At 42.7% G+C, this 18,906-nt stretch overlaps 1 protein-coding gene across 1 annotated transcript in view; it reads left to right on the forward strand.

Moving 5' to 3' along the window:
- The window catches only part of DNAJC1 (DnaJ heat shock protein family (Hsp40) member C1), a 241,089-nt gene extending 222,454 nt beyond the window's left edge, over nt 1–18,635 (forward strand). Inside the window, exons 10-12 of the mRNA XM_066280951.1 lie at nt 13,486–13,534; nt 15,798–16,249; nt 18,428–18,635. Coding sequence (XP_066137048.1) covers nt 13,486–13,534; nt 15,798–16,249; nt 18,428–18,496 — 570 coding nt within the window. The 3' untranslated portion in view covers nt 18,497–18,635. The remainder of the gene's footprint in view (nt 1–13,485; nt 13,535–15,797; nt 16,250–18,427) is intronic.
- Nucleotides 18,636–18,906: the final 271 nt, after the last annotated feature.

The following is an 18,906-nucleotide window of genomic DNA, read 5'->3' on the forward strand; positions in this document are numbered from 1 at the left end:
GTTTTTCATAGTATTCTACAATAATTCTTTGTATATCTACTATGTCCGTGGTGATTTCTCCTCTTTCATTTTGGATTTTGTTTATATGAGTCCTTTCTCTTTTTTCCTTGGTAAGTCTTGCCAAGGGTTTGACAATTTTTTTGATCTTTTCAAAGAACCAGCTCCTTGTTGTATTAATTTTTTCTATAGTTTATAGTTTTTTTTGTTCTCTATTTCATGTATTTCTGCTCTGATTTTTATTATCTTTCTTCGGCTGGTTTTGGGTTGTCTTTATTCTTCTTTTTCCAGTTCCTTAAGGTGTGAAGTTAAGTGGTTCACTTGGGCTTTCTCTTGTTTATTCATATAGGCCTGAAGTGATATGAACTTCCCTCTTATCACTGCTTTTGCTGCATCCCATAGATTCTGATATGTCGTATTGTCATTTTCATTTGTCTGTATATATCTTTTGATCTCTGCGCTTATTTCTTCTTTGACTCATTCATTTTTTAAAAGTATGTTGTTTAGTTTCCAAATTTTTGTGGGGGGGTTTTCCTCTTTTTTGCAGTTGAATTCTAGTTTCAAAGCTTTATGATCAGAAAATATGCTTGGTACAATTTCTGTTTTTCTGAATTTGCTGATGTTATTTTTGTGGCCCAACATATGGTCAATTTTTGAGAATGATCCTTGTACACTGGAGAAAAATGTATACTCTGTCACTTTGGGATGAAATGTCCTGTAGATGTCTATCATATCCAGGTGCTCTAGTGTTTTGTTTAAGGCCAATATATCTTCATTGATTCTCTGTTTGGATAACCAATCTAGAGCTGTCAGCGGTGTGTTGAGGTCTCCAAGTATGATTGTATTTTTGTCAGTTATTGTTTTTAGGTCAATAAGTAACTGTCTTATATTTTGGTGCATATATATTAAGAAATGTTATGTCTTCTTGATTCAGCGTCCCCTTAATCATTATGAAATGACCATTTTTGTCTGTGAGTACTTTTGCTGTCTTGTAGTCAGCATTATCAGATATGAGTATTGCTATGCCTGTTTTTTTTTTGGATGTTATTTGCTTGGAGTATTATATTCCAGCCTTTCACTTTGAATTTGTTCTTATCCTTGTTGCTTAGATGAGTTTCTTGTAGGCAGCATACAGTTGGATTTTCTTTTTTAATCCATTCTGCTACTCTGTGCCTTTTTATTGGTGAGTTTAATCCGTTTACATTTAGTGTAATTATTGACACTTGTGAGTTCCCTATTGCCATTTTTTAAAATTTTTATTTATTTATTCATTTTAGAGAGGAGAGAGGGAGAGAGAGAGAGAGAGAGAGAGAAAGAGAGGAGAGAGACAGGGGGGAGGAGCTGGAAGCATCAACTCCCATATGTGCTTGACCAAGCAAGCCCAGGGTTTCGAACCGGCGACCTCAGCATTTCCAGGTCTACACTTTATCTACTGCGCTACCACAGATCAGGCCCTATTGCCATTTTATACATTGCTTTCTGTTAGTTTTGTGTCTTGTTTGATTTTTCTCTTTTGTTTTTCTTTTTTTTTTTTATTTATTCATTTTAGAGAGGAGAGAGAGAAGGAGAGAGAGAGACAGAGAGAGGAAAGAGAGACAGGGGGGAGGAGCTGGAAGCATCAACTCCCACATGTGCCTTGACCAGGCAACCCAGGGCCTCGAACCGGCGACCTCAGCATTTCCAGGTCGACACCCCATCCACTGCACCACCATAGGTCAGGCCACTTTTGTTTTTCTATCCATTTATTTTTGTTTCATTGTATCCATACATCTTTCCTCTGTTGCTATCTTTTTTTAATCATGTGCTTCTGTGGTGGTTTTTTTAAGGGTAGTTACCATTAAATAATGAAAAGGGTTCCTACCTTATTCATTGTAGTGCACTATCTTGTGAGTACTTCTGCACTCCATCGTCCTTTGCTACTGTTAATCTCCGTCCTCTCCCTTTTTTGTTGTTGTTGTTGTCACAGTTTAAATTTGGTTTTATTGTGTTTTTGGTGGAGCTTTTACTTGTGGTTTTGTTTTGTTTTGTTCTTTGTATCTGGTTGGAAAACCCCCTTTAGTAATTCCTTGAGTGGGGGTTTCTGATGATAAATTTCCTCATCTTTTCTGTATCTGTGAATGTTTTTATTTCTCCTTCGTATTTGAAGGATAGCTTTGATCGGTATAGTATTCTTGGCTGAAAGTTCCACTCTTTCAGGGCTTTAAATATTGGGGTCCACTCTCTTCTAGCTTGTAGAGTTTATGTTGAGAAATCTGATAATAATCTAATAGGCCTTCCTTTATATGTTGCATTCTTCTTTTCCCTGGCTGCCTTGAGAATTTTTTTCTTTGTTGTTGGTTTGTGCAAATTTCATTATGATGTGCCTTGGAGTAGATATGTTGTGGTTAAGAAAACTCGGAATTCTGTTTGCTTCTTGAATTTGAGGCTTTAGTTCTTTCCACAGGCTTGGGAAGTTCTCATCTATTATTTGTTTTAATATGTTCTCCATTTCATTTTTTCTCTCTTCTTCTGATATACCTATTATTCTTATGTTATTCTTTTTGATGAAGTTAGACAATTCGTGTAGGGCTTTCTCATTTTTTTAAATTTTTGAGTCTCTTTCTTTTCTCTTTTATGCCTCAAGTTATTTGTCTTCTATTTCACTAATCCTACCTTCTATCTGGCCTGTTCTATTAGCTAAGCTTGTTACCTTGTTTTTCAGCTCGTGAATTGAGTTTTTCATCTCTGTTTGATTTGTTTTTATAGTTTCAATTTCCTTGGTGATATATTCTATTTTTTTAATTATTTTTATTTATTTATTCATTTTAGAAGAGGGGGGGGAGAAGGGAGGAGGAGCAGGAAGTATCAACTCCCACATGTGCCTTGATCAGACAAGTGCAGGGTTTTGAACCTGCAACCTCAGCATTCTAGGTCGACGCTTTATCCACTGAGCCACCACATGTCAGGGGTAATATATTCTTTGTGTTCGTTGAGTTGTTTTCTGAGCTCTGTAAGTTGCCTTTCTGTATTTTTAGGATTTCTATTTTAAATTCTCTGTCATTTAGCTCCAAGGTTTCCAATATATTAAATTTTTTCTCCATAGATTTTTCCTCATCTATCTGTGTTACATCTCTGTCTTTTGAATCCATGATATTCGATTTCCTTTTCCTTAATGGCATCTGTGGGTGGTTTTGCTAATAGTACTTTGCATTTAGTGTGGAACTTCTGGAGGCTCTAAGGATAGATTTTTCTGTTTCTGGTTGAAGATCTTGTTGAATTTTGGTGGAGATTTATTGGTATCACTCCTTACAATTTCTCTGACATCACTCACGGAAGTCTTCCCTCTTACTGAATTTTTTGAAATAGCTTGAGAAGGATAGGAGTTATCCTATCCTTCTTTGAATATTTGTCAGAATTCGCCTGTAAAGCCATGTGGCCCAGGGCTTTTGTTTGTTGGAAGTTTTTTGATAACTGTTTCAATCTCATTTGATAAAATTGGTCTGTTTAGGTTTTCTGATTTTTCTGTTTTGATTTTTGAAAGATTATGTTTCTAGGAATTTGTACATTTTGCCTAGGTCAGAATTCAGCAAACTCAGTCAACATAGCCAAATATCAACAGTACAATGATTGAAATATTTTTTGAAAGCCAAATTTTTTTAACTTAAAGTATATAGGTAGGTACATTACTTATCGAGGTAGCGACCACATGTAGTATTTTGTGGAAGAGCCAAACTCAAGGGGCCAAAGAGCCGCATGTGTCTCACAAGCCGCAATTTGTCAACCACTGGCCTTGGTTGTCTAATTTTATGGCATACAGTTCTGCATAGTATTTTTTTACAGTTCTTTGTATTTCTGCTGTGTCAGTTGTTATTTCTCCACTCTCATTTCTAATTTTATTTATTTGAGTCCTCTCTCTTTTTTTCTTGGTGAGTCTGGTTAAAGGTTCATCGATCTTGTTTACCTTTTCAAAGAACCAGCTCTTGATTTCATTGATCCACTCTATTGTTTTTTTAGCCTCTATGTCATTTATATTTGCTCTGGTCTTTATTATTTTCTTCCTTCTACTTCCTCTGAGTTTTACTTGCTGTTCTTTTTCTAGTTCTTTTAGATGCAGGGTTAAATTGTTTACTTGTGCTTTTACTTCTCTCTCAGGACTGCTTTTGCTGTATCCCATAAATTTTGGGTTGTTGTATGTCCATTTTCATTTGTTTCAAGGAAATTTTTTATTTCTTCCTTGATCTCATTGTTAACCCATTTGTTATTTAATAACATACTATTTAGTTTTCAAGTGTTTGAGTGTTTTTTAGTTTTTCTATTGTAGTTGATTTATAGTTCATGCTATTGTGATCAGAGAAGATACTTGGTATGATTTTAATCTTTTAAATTTTAAATTTGTTTAGTTTTGTTTTGTGTCCTAGCATGTCGTCTATCCTAGAGAATGTACCATGAGCACTTGAAAAGAATGTATGTTCTGCTGTTTTAGGGTTAAAGGTTTTGAAAATATCTATTAGATCCAATTGATCTAGTGTATCCTTTAAGTCTGCTGTTTCTTTGTTAATTTTCTTTCTTGAGGATCTATCCAGTGATGTTAGTGGGGTTTTGAAATTACCTACTATTATAGTATTGTTGTTGATCCTGCCTTTTATGTCCATCAATATCTGCTTTAGATATTTATAATTGTTACATCTTTATGTTGGGTTGCTTCCTTTATCATTATGTAGTGGCCTTCTTTATCCCTTATTTTAGCCTTTGTTTTAAAGTCTATTTTATCTGATATAAGTATTGCTACCCCAGCTTTTTTTTTTTTCATTTCCATTTGCATGAAATATTTTATTTCATTTCTTTCAGTCTATGTGTGTCTTTTGTTTTCAGGTGTGTCTCTTGTAGACAGTATATGTACAGGTCCTGTTTTCTTATCCACAGTTACTCTGTCTTTTGATTGGATCATTTAATCCATTTACATTTAAAGTTATTATTGATATGTATTTATTGCCATTTTATTCTTTAAATCTACATTCCTCTTTTCCTAGATTTTTCCCCCTTTGTTCTGTTTACAGCAAGCCCCTTAATATTTCTTGTAACATTGCTTTGATTATAATGAATTCCTTTAGGTTTTTGTCAGCAAAGCTTTTAATTTCTCCTTTTATTTTAATTGATAGCTTTACTGGATAGAGAACTCTTGGTTGTAGGCTCTTGTTTTGCATTACTTTGAATATTTCTTGCCATTCCCTTCTGGCCCTTAATGTTTCTGTTGAGAAGTCAGATGTCATTCTTATGGGGGCTCTTCTGTCAGTAGTAGACTGCTTTTCACTTACTCTATATCTCTTAGCTTTTAGTATTCTTTCTTTTTCTCTTAATTTTTGTATTTTCATTATGATGTGTCTTGGTGTTGGCCTTTTTGGGTTCATCCTTAATTGAACTCTCTGTACTACTTGAACTTGTGTGACTTTTATTTTTCATCAATATAAGGAAGTTTTCAGCTGTGATTTCTTCAATCAGATTCTCTATCCCTTGTTCTTTCTTTTCTCCTTCAGGAACCCCTATGATGTGGATGTTATTTCTCTTCATGTTGTCACAGAGCTCTCTTAGAGTTTCCTCAGACTTTTTGAGCCTCTTTTCTTTTTGCTACTGTGCTTCCGTGCTTTCGTTTATCTTTTCCTCTAACTTGCTGATTCAGTCCTCAGCTTCATTCATCTTGCTTTTAATTCCTTCCAGAGTGGCCTTCATTTCTGATACTGTATTTGTTATTTCTGACTGATTCTTTTTATTGTCATTGTCCTTTTTTATACTTGCTCTCTTTATTTAGGTGCTCGTTACATCCATCTGTTGTTGCTCTGAGATATTTGAGCATCCTAACAATCATTATTTTAAACTTCTGCATCCAGTAATTTGGTTATTTCCATCTCATTCAGATCTTTTTCTGAGGATTTCTCTTGTTGATTCATTTGTGTTGCATTTCTCTCCCTTCCCATTTTGTCTGTGTATAAGGGTGTGGCCTCTGTGTTCCCTATGTGTGGTCTGTTTATAGGCCCACCACCCCCTTTGCCACCGCTTCGGGCATTTGGACATGGGCATTTCCAGTGCTGGCCCGCTGCGTTGGTTGCTGTGACTTCTGCCTCGCCTCCGCAGGTGGGACTGTGTTTGCTTTCCTGGCCTGCCCAGGTCCACACCACCCCTGAAGGCAGGACTGCGCTCATGTGCCTGGGTTGCAAGCCCTGGCTGGACCTCAGCCTTTGCCCCAACCCCACGGGTGGGACTGCATTCACATGTTTGGGCTGCAAGATTCTGCCTTCCTTTATATGTTGTATTCTTCTTTTCCCTGGCTAACTTGAGGATTTTTTCTTTGTCATTGTTTTGTGTTGATTTAATTATGATGTGCCTTGAAATAGGTCTGTTTGGGTTAAGATAACTTGGTGTTCTGTTTGCTTCTGGGATTCGAGGCTCTAATTCTTTCCACAGACTTAGGAAATTCTCATCGATTTTTTGTTTGAATATGTTCTCCATTCCTTTTTCTCTCTTTTCCTTCTAATATATCTGTTATTCTTACATTGCTCTTTCTGATGGAGTCAGACAGTTCTTGTAGGGCTTTCTCATTTTTTTAAAATCATGTGTCTCTCTCCTCTTCTCACTGTAGTATCTCTAGTTACCTGTCTTCTATGTCACTGATTCTCACTTCTATCTGGCCTGTTCTATTAGCTAAGTTTGTCACCTCATTTTTCAGTTTATATATTGAGGATTTTTCATCTCTGTTTGGTTCCTTTTTATAGTTTCAATTTCCTTGATGAAGTATTCTTTTCATTAAATTGTTTTTTGAGCTCAGTAAATTGACTTTCAGAGCTTTCTTGTATTTCACTGAGTATTTTTAGGACTTCAATTTTGAATTCCCTGTCATTTAACTCCAAGGTTTCCAAGTAATTGAAATATTTTTTAGAGATTTTCATCATCTATCTGAGTAAGTCTCTGTCTTTTGTATCCATAACATTTTATTTCTTTTTCCTTAATAGCATTTGAGAGTGGTATTGTTAACACTATTAAGAGATAATTAAGCCTGACCAGGTGGTGGCGCAGTGGATAGAGCATCAGGCTGGGATGCGGAGGACCCAGGTTCAAGACCCCGATGTTGCCAGCTTGAGCGCGGGCTCATCTGGTTTGATCAAAAAGCCCACCAGCTTGAACCCAAGGTCACTGGCTCCAGCAAGGGGTTACTTGGTCTGCTGAAGGCCTGCGGTCAAGGCACATATGAGAAAGCAATCAATAAGCAACTAAGGTGTTGCAACGCACGCAATGAAAAACTAATGATTGATGCTTCTCATCTCTCTCTGTTCCTGTCTGTCTCTGTCTATCCTTCTCTCTGACTCACTCTCTGTCTCTGTAAAAAAAAAGAAAGAAAGAAAAAGAAGAAAAAATAGAAGTAGGCCCTGGCCGGTTGGCTCAGCGGTAGAGTGTCGGCCTGGCGTGTGGGGGACCCGGGTTCAATTCCTGGCCAGGGCACAGAGGAGAAGTGCCCATTTGCTTCTCCATCCCCCCTCCTTCCTCTCTGTCTCTCTCTTCCCCTCCCGCAGCCAAGGCTCCATTGGAGCAAAGATGGCCCGGGCGCTGGGGATGGCTCCTTGGCCTCTGCCCCAGGCACTAGAGTGGCTCTGGTCGCGGCAGAGTGATGCCCCTGCTGGGCGTGCCGGGTGGATCCCAGTCAGGCGCATGCGGGAGTCTGTCTGACTGTCTCTCCCCGTTTCGAGCTTTAGGAAAAAAAAGAAAAAAAAATAGAAGTAAAGGTTTCTAAAATGAAACCTCCACAAAAAACAAGAATGAAAAATATAACAGCTATGGATGATGTAGTTCAAAAGGAAAATAATAAAAGAAAGAAAAAGGAAAAAAGTAAAAATGACAAAAAGCACTTAAAAATGTAATATTTTTCTGGTTTTGAGAGGTAACTTCTTCCTTTTTATTTAGCAGGTGGCACTGCACTATGAGTTTTGCCTCTGTGGGGCTCCTGGGCAGAGGTCTGCTGGTGTGTTGTTGTGGCAATGATGTAGTCTGGGCCTCAGTCCCATTGGCAGGTGAGGCTTGTTGGGGTTTAGCAATTATATGACTCCAGTAATGAGAGTCTCAGTTTTCCAGGCGCCTCTCTGCACGTCCCTTGCACTGGAGCTAGCAGCCTGGAGACTTTGCTGTGGGGTCCACCTCAGCTACTGTCCTTGCAGCAAGGGAATCTATGCACAGCCAGGTCTCCCCTCCAGCGCCACTGAAAGCACAGTTATGGGGAAGGCAGTGGCAACCAGAGCTGCCAGCACGAGCAAGCAGGACAGGGCACAGACCAAGGACCAAGTGCCTTTCTGTTACACAAAGGCAAAATTCTATGGGCCGGCGGGCATATCAAGTGTGCCGGGTTTTAATCTCCACGGCCTTTTCCCACTTGCGCTGCTTGGTAGCCCGGGACAGGCCACATGTGTGTCTAGCTCCCACGACTCCAGCAATGCACACAGATGGTTGCTGCCACCGTTCAGGCGCTCAGCGCGGGCATTCTCAGGCCAAGGGTCTTTGTCCGTGCGCGTGCCTGGTGCTGGAGATAGTGGAGCCAGGAATGCCCACAGATGCCAGTGCCCACACAGGTGCCTAGCATTGATAATCTCTGGCTAAACACTTCAGTCCCTGTGTGTGCCTGCCCCGTGCTGGGGATTGTGGAGCTGGGAATGCCCAAAGACACTGGTGCTCGCAGAGGCACCCAACGTTGTTAATCTTGGGCTAAGCACCTTGGCTCACGCGCACCTACTCAGTCCTATGCTGGTGATGCTAGGTGGAGCCGCTAGCACTGTGCCGGTGATCGTGGAGCTGGAAATGCACAAAGATGCTGGTGCCAGCTCACACAGGCACCCTGTGCGGGTAATTTTAGATGGATCCCACTGCCCGTGTGCACGCCCAGTGTCCGTGATCTCAGGCAGAGCTGATGTGTTCTTCTTTTTGTTTGGGTGCCCACCCTAATTCAACTCCTTCCCCACTAGCTCAGTCTCTCCTCTCCCAGCTCTAAGCAAAAGTGCCCCTTCCTCAGATCAGCACAGAAAGCAAAACGCCCCGTCCTCTGTCTTACATAGTCAGCCACTTTTCACCCAGTCATCCCTTTGTCTGGTCTGTGTATATTTTGGGTGCTCCGAAGGTTTTTTTTCCTTTGTGTTTAGTTGTTGAAATTTCAAGAGGAGAGATCAGGATTATTCATCATGCTGACATTTCTCTGACGTCACTCATACTCTTTCTGTGTGGCATTTTCAGCTTTAGATGTTTGCCTGTTCTGTTCCTTGAAATCTCGACATGTACAATCTTGATATGTCATCATGGGAGCACTCCTGATTAAGATTCTCTGCAAACTGCTGGAGACTTCTCTTTCTCAGCCTTTCACATCTTACATCTTTGCAGAATATTCTCTTTAAATAGCCCCGCCCATTTCAGCCAAGTCCAATTAGATCTTAAAAAAAGGAAAAAAAGAAAACCCACAGAATGGGAGACATATTTGCAAAACATTTATCTGATAAAGGACCTGTATTCATATAGAACCTGTATTACCTATATGTAAAGAACTTTTTACAACTCAATAGTAAAGAGAGAAATCACCCAAATAAAACATGGACATTTCCATGTTGATCTGAATAGGACATTTCCATGTTGATCTTCCCCAAAGAAGATATACAGATGACTGATACACTCATGAAAAAAATGCTCAATATCACCCTGGCCGGTTGGCTCAGTAGTAGAGCGTCGGCTTGGCGTGCAGAAGTCCCGGGTTCGATTCCCAGCTAGGGCACACAGGAGAAGCGCCCCTCTGCTTCTCCACCCCTCCCCCTCTCCTTCCTCTCTGTCTCTCTCTTCCCCTCCCGCAGCTGAGGCTCCATTGGAGCAAAGATGGCCTGGGCGCTGGGGATGGCTCCTTGGCCTCTGCCCCAGGCGCTGGAGTGGCTCTGGTCGCAACAGAGTGACGCCCCGGAGGGGCAGAGCGTCGCCCCCTGGTGGGCATGCCGGGTGGATCCCGGTCGGGCGCAAGCAGGAGTCTGACTGTCTCTCCCCATTTCCGGCTTCAGAAAAAAAAAATGCTCAATATCATTAGTCATTAGGGAAATGGAAATCAAAACTACCAGATACCATTTCATACCTACTAGGCTGCCTAGACTCAGAAAGACGGATAAAGTGTTAGCAAAAATGGAGAGAAATTGGAAGCTTCATATGTTACTTGTGTGAATGTAAAATGATGCATCCATATTGGAAAACAGTATGGCAGTTCCTCAAAAATTTAAACATATAAGTACTATATGATTTAGCAGTTTTACTCCAGGGTATATATATACCTAAGATAAATAGCACACACACACACACACACACACACACACACACACACACACAAATATTTGTACACAAATATTTACAGCAGCATTATTCTTAATAGCCGAAAATGGAAAAAACATGAATATTTATCAACTGATGGATGAATAAAATGTCGTATATCCACACAATGGAGTATTATTTGGCAATAAAAAAGAATGAGGTACTGATATATACTACACCTGGAATGAACCTGGAAAAATTACTCCAAATGAAAGAAGCCAACCACAAAAATCCACACATTATATGATTCCACTCACATGAAAGCCCAGAACAGGGAAATCTAGAAACACAGAGGTAGATTACTGGTTAGTTGGAAGTGAGGGTGGGGTGAGGAGGATAGGATAACAAGCACGGAATGTTCCTTTCTGAAGTGATGAAATGTTCTAAAACCAGCTATGATGATGGGTACGTACACACATCCACATATACTAAAAACCACTGAACTGTATGTCCACTTTAGACGGTGAATTGTGTGGTGAATTACATCTCAAATTAAGCTGTTTAAAAACAGAACAAGGGAAATGTTTGTACTGTTCTAGAGTACTCTCCAATATATATATATATTTTTTTTAAATTGCGGGGGAATAGCCCTGGCCGGTTGGCTCAGCGGTAGAGCGTCGGCCTAGCATGTGGAGGACCCGGGTTCGATTCCCGGCCAGGGCACATAGGAGAAGCGCCCATTTGCTTCTCCACCCCTCCGCCGCGCCTTCCTCTCTGTCTCTCTCTTCCCCTCCCGCAGCCAAGGCTCCATTGGAGCAAAGATGGCCCGGGCGCTGGGGATGGCTCTGTGGCCTCTGCCCCAGGCGCTAGAGTGGCTCTGGTCGCAACATGGCGACGCCCAGGATGGGCAGAGCATCGCCCCCTGGTGGGCAGAGCATCGCCCCCTGGTGGGCGTGCCGGGTGGATCCCGGTCGGGCGCATGCGGGAGTCTGTCTGACTGTCTCTCCCTGTTTCCAGCTTCAGAAAAATGCAAAAAAAAAAAAAATAATTAAATAAATAAATAAATAAATTGCGGGGGAATAAAAGAATTGTAAAGAGAAAGTTTTCACTATATGATCATGTAAAACCATAAAATATTTTAAAATACAGCAGAAATTTAGAAAGAAATGGGGTTAGTTATTACCAGTTAGTAGTCCTGGTAGTAGACATCAGTGAAGTCTTCTGGGAGAAAGTCACATTTGAGAGTACCTTGAAGGATGGTTTGGCTCTGGACAGATAGATGTTTAAAGAGAGGTTTGCTGAAGAAAGGGAAGTTATTTCAGACTGTTAACAATGGCCAAGAATCCAGGGTAGGGGATTTCTGATGATCTGGGGAGCACCAATTGTTTAGTTCTGCTGCAAGGAAGTATACATACAGGCATCCAGGTATGGATTTCCTTGCATGGCAGGTGCGGATTGAACACTTTATTATTTTGTCAGTGATGATCCATCAGAGATATTTGATCAGAATTCTGCCTCGGGCTTACTAACTATTGAATATTATATAAGAACTGTAAATAAGTAAGTTGGAAAGCAGTTAGAAGGTCGATATTAGTTCAGTCAAATGAGAATGAAGGACTAACATGGGTGGTGGAGGTCTGACAGAAAAGGGGACAGATGGGACTAAAGAGCATGGTAGCTGGTTGGGGAGGGAGAGAAAAAAACAAATTGATCCTTATGTTTGGAGCCCCTGTGACTAGGGTGGTAACACTATTAAGAAAAGAAGGAAACGCCGCAAAGGTGATGAGTATGGTCTGGGGTTTGTTTGGTTTGCAGAGCTAGAAGGCCTCCAAATAAGATTAGTGGCAGTTAAAGGGGAGCCATAGAAGTAATAGCAGAAAGAGCACTTGGCATGTTTCTTCATCTATAAAGTGAGAGATTTAGGTCTGAGAGGCAGAATTTTATAGTGATTGAGAGCAAAGGTTTTGGAGCCTAACTTGCCTGGGCTCGCTATTCACTAGTCTTTTAATCTTGGACATGTTACACTGCTCACAAATATTAGGGGATATTTTATCACTTCATATTTGTTTTGAAAAATCCCCTAATATTTGTGAGCAGTATATTTTCCCTTTGGGCCTCAGATTATGTAAAATGGGGGTAATAATTATAAACCTACCTAATAACCACTCCTGTGAGGAATATATACATATACATACACACACATCTTATTTAAAACAATGCCTGGTACATAGTAAACTTATTGTTATAAAACGAAGTCTGTTTCAGATCTGATGATCTATTGTGTGATATGGTCTGTTTCTTAGCCTGGTATTCCAGAGTAGGGGTGTGGCCTAGAGATACAGGGTAATAATTTCTTGTCTACAGTATAACTGAACAGATGGTATGAGATACCAAAGGAGGAAATGGATTATGGACAGCCAGGACAGAATGTTGAATATTACATTTGGGAACAAGAGGCAGGAGTGTGAAGGAATGTTCGGGGAAAGAGAAGGGAAACCAGGAGGTGCCGTCATGAGCACCGAACACAATAGGAAAGACAGTTCAAAGGAAGAGAGTCTTAGAGCAGAGGCCACTCGGGCTGAGTCTGAAGGCTGAAGGACATATCTGATGGGCAGGGAGAAGTTCAAGATGAAAGTGAAGGAACTGAATTGATGGAACATTGTTCTGGTAGAATTTAAGAGGAAGGAAGATAATTTCTTTCTTTGAATTGAAATAAAAGAAGGGAAGGCTATATATGTTGAGACAATCCAATTTTGAGTTGGGAAGGTTAGAAGTCAGGGAAGCACAGGTTGGATAACATCAGTTTTTCTCATAAAATAGGAAGCAAGGTCATCTTGAGAGAGAGGAAGGCAGGGAATAAAATTGAAGTAGCTTTAAATATTTTCTCTAGTTCTGCCCTTTGTATGAATGAAAAATAAATAATCCTTGTCAATTACAATAGGTAATATTTTCTGAGCCTTTACTATCTGCCAAGTATCTTGCTAAGAGCTTGTTTCAAATTTAAAAGTCCCTAAGAGGCAAATGGTAGTATCACATCTACATACTACGGAAAGGAATGCGCAAGACAGAGAAAGGATTGGAAATTGCTCAAGGTTACCCAGCTAATAGGAGGTGTACCAAGACTTTATATGAAATAGGGCACTTGACTGAGCGTAGGTATGTGAAGAGTAAGATATTTTTTGCTTTTATATTTTGAAACAGGTGACAACCAAAGCCAAACAATTAAAGGATTCAGTTACCTGCTCCCCAGGTGAGTTAGCACCCACTTCACACATTAATCTTAAGTGGTTTTTTAAAAATCCCTTTTTATGACAACTTCTTTAAAATCGATGGTGTAATAGCTCTGCCCAATGAACTCTTGGTCAAACCTGTAAAAGGCATCAAATTATAGGCACCAACAAGACAATCCAGCCCTAAACATACAGTGGATACTAAAATGTATGTAATAAGTTTCAAGAACTATAAAAAAACCTTGTTTGTCTCTAGTATTGGGAGTGGAGGGGCGCAGGGGAAGCCACCCACGCACCACCCACGTGCACTGTGCAGTCCCTGCACTGACCCTCGTCCTCCAGCATCCCACGCTCCCTGCAGAATAGACAAGCTTTCCCCAAGAATCTGTTTTTCCAAATCTGTTTCCTCTAAGACTAACTGGAATTTTGTTAAGAATCTCCATACAGGCCTGACCTGTGGTGGCGCAGTGGATAAAGTGTCGACCTGGAATTGCTGAGGTCGCCGGTTTGAAACCCTGGGCTTGCCTGGTCAAGGAACATATGGGAGTTGATGCTTCTAGCTCCTCCCCACCTTCTCTCTCTGTCTTTCTCTCCTCTCTCTCTTCCTTTCTCTCTCCTCTCTAAAATGAATAAAATAAAATTAAAAATTTAAAAAAAAAAAAAAAGAATCTCCATACAACCTGACCAGGCGGTGGCGCAGTAGATAGAGCATCAGACTGGGGCTCAGAGGACCCAAGTTCAAAACCCTGAGGTTCCCAGCTTGAGCACAGGCTCATCCTCCTTGAGCCCAAAGGTCACTTGCTTGAAGCCTAAGGTCACTGGCTTGAGCAAAGGGTCACTGGCTCTGCTGTAGCCCATAGGTCATGGCACATAGGAGAAAGCAATCAATGAACAACTAAGGAGACACAACGAAGAATTCATGCTTCTCATCTCTCTCCCTTCCTCTCTGTCTGTCCCTCTTTCTGTCTCTGTCTCTGTCACCAAAAAAAAAAAAAAAAATCTTCATACTGCCTAACTAGGCTGTGGCACAGTGGATAGAGCATCATACTGGGATGCAGAGGACCCAGGTTTAAAACCCCGAGATCACCGGCTTGAGCGCAGGCTCACCAGCTTGAGCACAGGGTCGCTGGCTTGATTGAGTGTAGGATCATAGACATGACCCCATGGTTACTGGCTTGAGCCCAAGGTTGCTGCCTGAACTAGGGGTCACTCACTCTGCTGTAGCCCCCGGTCAAGGCACGTATGAGAAAGCAATTGATGAACAACTAAGGTGCCACAACGAAGAATTGATGCTTCTCATTTCTCTCCCTTCCTGTGTATCTGTCCCTATCTGTCCCTCTCTCTGACTCTGTCTCTGTCACACACACAAAAAGATCTCCGTACTGTTTGCCTCAAGTGAGAAAGTAAAAAAATGCCTTGTAAACCTTCCATCTTAACTGAGGAGCCGGTCCCAGGGAGAAGAATGCCGGGGAGCAGACCCGGGGAGCTCTAGAAGCCATCCCTAGGGAGGGTTCAGCTTGGGGTTCTGCAAACTTTAGGAAAAAGGGCATTTCCAGATTCCTTTTCTACTGATAAAATTACTTGTCTGGGTGTAGAGGCAGAAACAGGCAGTGAGGTGTTGTGTGCAAGAAGCTGATCTCTAAGACATTCTCTAAAACGATATTCTGAAAAGGTGTGTTTGGACAAACAGGACCTTGAGCATTGGTGGAGAGGGAGTGTAAAGAAACGTGTAGTTGAATATCTGAGGGTCTCTGAGAAGAAACCTGTTCCCGTTGGTTTGCCCACTTACTGTCCACCAGCGAAATGGACAGGAACCAGTCACAGCAGCACCAGAGCAGCTTTGAGCAGACAGCGGATCCCACAAGTGTTGGTGGTTGCCTGCAAACAGTGAGCGTGGCACAGAGCCTGACAGATGCATTGTAGTTATGCTAATGAGATAAATAACAATTCTGGATTATGAAAACAACCTTCCTTACCTAAAAAGTAGCAGGTTTTCCTTCTCAGAGAGGTCACTGCATCCTTTGGTCACAAGCAGGTTCTAGTGGTGGGAAGGCAAAGACCCGGATCAGGCAGAACTGGGCTCAGATCCCACCCCACCTTCACTGCTTTCTGAGACCGATTTTACTCATCCATAAAATTAGGAGGATGGGACCTATCCTTCTAGAATAAAGTGAAAATTAAGTGAATTAATATGTGTGAATGCCTAAGGCATTGTCTGCTCTGTGTGTGGCAGCTGACTTGACCCTGCCCTTAAACATCTGTGCCATGTACCCTTTCTCACAGGAATGGTGAGACTCTCCGAACTCAGATCTACAGCTCAGAATCCTAGACCTGTCAAGACCACCATGGCCTTGCCTGATGACATCATCACCCAGCGGGAAGATGCCGAGCAGGCCTTGGGGTGGGGGGAGGACAGCCAGGAGGAGGAGGATGAACAGGAGGCTGTGGTCCTGGAAAACCAGCCGAGGAGACGCAGGCCAGCCAGGCTGCCTGAGGGGATGACTAAGGCGGACCCGGAGGAGAAGTTCCGTGGCAAGAGGCAGAAGGACTTTGACATATCCGAACAGAACGCATCAAGCGATGAGGAGAGCCAGAAGAGAGAGAGAATGCGCCCTATGGAGGAGCCATGGACTCAGAATCAACAGAAACTTCTGGAATTAGCATTACAGCAATATCCAAAAGGATCCTCTGACCGCTGGGACAAAATAGCCAAATGTGTCCCGTCTAAGAGTAAGGTGAGTAAGGCTGGGATGGGAGGAGGCGTGTGCCCTGGGTTTAGACCCCGTGCAGTAGCTGGGCCATCCACCCAGTGTTCTGTTGTCCTGTCAGCTACTGTCACGTGAGCTCCTGTTCCCGTCATCCTGTGTGTTTCCCCTGAAGCACATGGACTCTGCACTCAATTGATCAGTGTGTATACAGGAGGCCAGCAGTCTAAGTTGGATCGTTATACAGACCAGGGAGCTTTTCTCAGAGAAAATTCCATGCATAGAGCATAAAGTTCACCCTCACCACCCTGCCAGCCTCTGGACATTCGCTGCACTCGGGTGACAGTTGGAGAGGCCAGGTGGCCCAGTAGTGCCCTGGTCATCATGGGGCAGGGGCCTTCTCCACCAGAGGGCAAAGAGGGTTTCTCACAGTCACAAGACCCCAGCCCCCGGGAGCCCCCAGCCTGGGGTGGCGGACACTGCACTGTGATCCCTGTCCCGGCAGCATGACACACTCTGCACTCAGTGGTGGCACTAAGTTGACCAGGGACCTGGGAGGCATATTTGCACGTGGAGTCCTTGTGAGAAAGACAAGACATTTAGGATTCAGCTTACCCTTTGTAGCCATGATTTTTTTTTTTTTTTTTTTTTTTTACAGAGACAGAGAGGAACAGATAGGAACAGACAGGCAGGAAGAGAGAGAGATGAGAAGCATCAATTCTTTGTTGCAGCACCTTAGTTGTTCATTGATTGCTTTCTCATATGTGCCTTGATCCGGTGGGCTACAGCAGACTGAGTGACCCCTTACTCAAGCCAGCGACCTTGGGCTCAAGCCAGTGCCAATGACGTCAGGTCTATGACCCCATGCTCAAGCCAGTGACCTCAAGGTTTCAAACTTGGGTCCTCCGCATCCCAGTCCAACACTCTATCCACTGCGCCACCGCCTGGTCAGGCTCGACATTGTTTCAGAAGGAAGGAGCTGGAACTGGACTCCTTTGCATAGAACACTCAGAAGCGCATTGCCTTGGGGTTTGGAAACCTTCCTATTAACCAGAAATGAGCAGTACTTTTACTTTCCTGAGAAAATTCCCTTTAAACCTCGACATTAGTACCAGGGGAGGAAAGGGTGCCGGAGGTGGGGGCTCACCTGCTGTGGAGGGACCCCCTAGAAGTGGACTGGGAGCCACTGGGAACTCTGGGCCTGAGGAGGAGGCCTCCCCTGGGGTGCACATGCACGCGGCTCACAGCAGGCCTGTCGCTCAGGGCGCAGGGCCCACGCCGTCTCCAGGCAAGGTGCTGGGACCGGCCATGTTCAGTGTCATATGCTAAGCAGGACCAGGGGCAGCAGGGCTGTTCAGGAAAGGCTGAGTTTTAAAGATCCTAGGCAAGGCGTCTGAGGATGTGGATAAGGCACATATTATAAGATATTGTCATTACACTAACAAGCCAAAATCCTAGGAAGAGAGTGGGTATCCGTTCTGTGTCCACAGCACCTGGTACAGTCATCTGCTCTGGAGCAGATCAGTTTGCACAAGAACTTAAGTGAGTGGAGGCTTACCGTGCCATCAGGGAGAGGGTTTTGAACAGAAACAGAAATGAATTTTAGAAAGTACCTTGTGATCAACATGAGAGTCATGAGGCCCCTGCCCAGTATCATCCCCTCTCTGCTTCAGTCATGAGCCCCAACCCAGGCGGTTGGGGGGAGCAGCAGGCAGGAAGGTCGGGGACTCGTGTTCTGCACCGGCCAAGCTGGGAGAGTGAGGTGGGCAGGGACGAGCAGGAGGAGGTTTGCTCGCTCCCTGTCAGTGTCCAGCGGTGGGCTCACTACCACAGGAGGCTCCCAGCACTGGGAGAGGCAGACCTGAAAGAGAATATTGTGGATGCCTGACCTCAAGTTTATTGGTTTCTTTGAAGTGACATGTTGTGACGAAATAATGAAATGTTAAAAATAATCGTTACTTAGCAAATTGCAAGTCACACTCATGATAGTGGGCTCACAGACAGCTGCCACTGGCCCCCACCCCAGCAATTTGCACCCACAGCTGGACACACTTGGGAGATCCTGGCAGGGTTCTGTGCAGTGAATGGACAGGAGGACGTCTCATCCTCACTATGCACAGCCACCAAGCAGGCCTCACAGGCTGACCCCAGGAAGGTTGCACTGACCAGTGGAATTAACTGTTTTCACCCCTTTCTTTCTTCCTGCAGGAAGACTGTATCACTAGATACAAGTTGCTGGTTGAACTGGTCCAAAAGAAAAAACAAGCTAAAAGTTGAGTATTCTGGAAGATGATGCTCACCTTCATTTTTCAAAATGATTATTTTAAAATTTAGATGCAAAAATTTGCATTTTGTACCTCAGTATTTCTATATGTCATGTGCCTTAGTAAAAAAATAAAAATAAATTTAAAATAAATGTGCTCTAATGTTTAAACAGATACCAAGTTAAAAGAGAAGAAAGGAGAGGCATTTTACAGATGATTCTCTCATTACTACAAAGTTGACTTTCATGGAAAATTAACTGATAGTGCTTTCTTTTTTTTTTTTTTTTTTTTTTTCCTTTTTATTTTTCTGAAGCTGAAAACAGGGAGAGACAGTCAGACAGACTCCCGCATGCGCCCGACTGGGATCCACCCGGCATGCCCACCAGGGGGCGATGCTCTGCCCATCCTGGGCGTCGCCATGTT

Source organism: Saccopteryx bilineata, chromosome 5, assembly GCF_036850765.1.
Source record: "Saccopteryx bilineata isolate mSacBil1 chromosome 5, mSacBil1_pri_phased_curated, whole genome shotgun sequence".
NCBI classification, from domain to species: Eukaryota; Metazoa; Chordata; class Mammalia; order Chiroptera; family Emballonuridae; genus Saccopteryx; species Saccopteryx bilineata.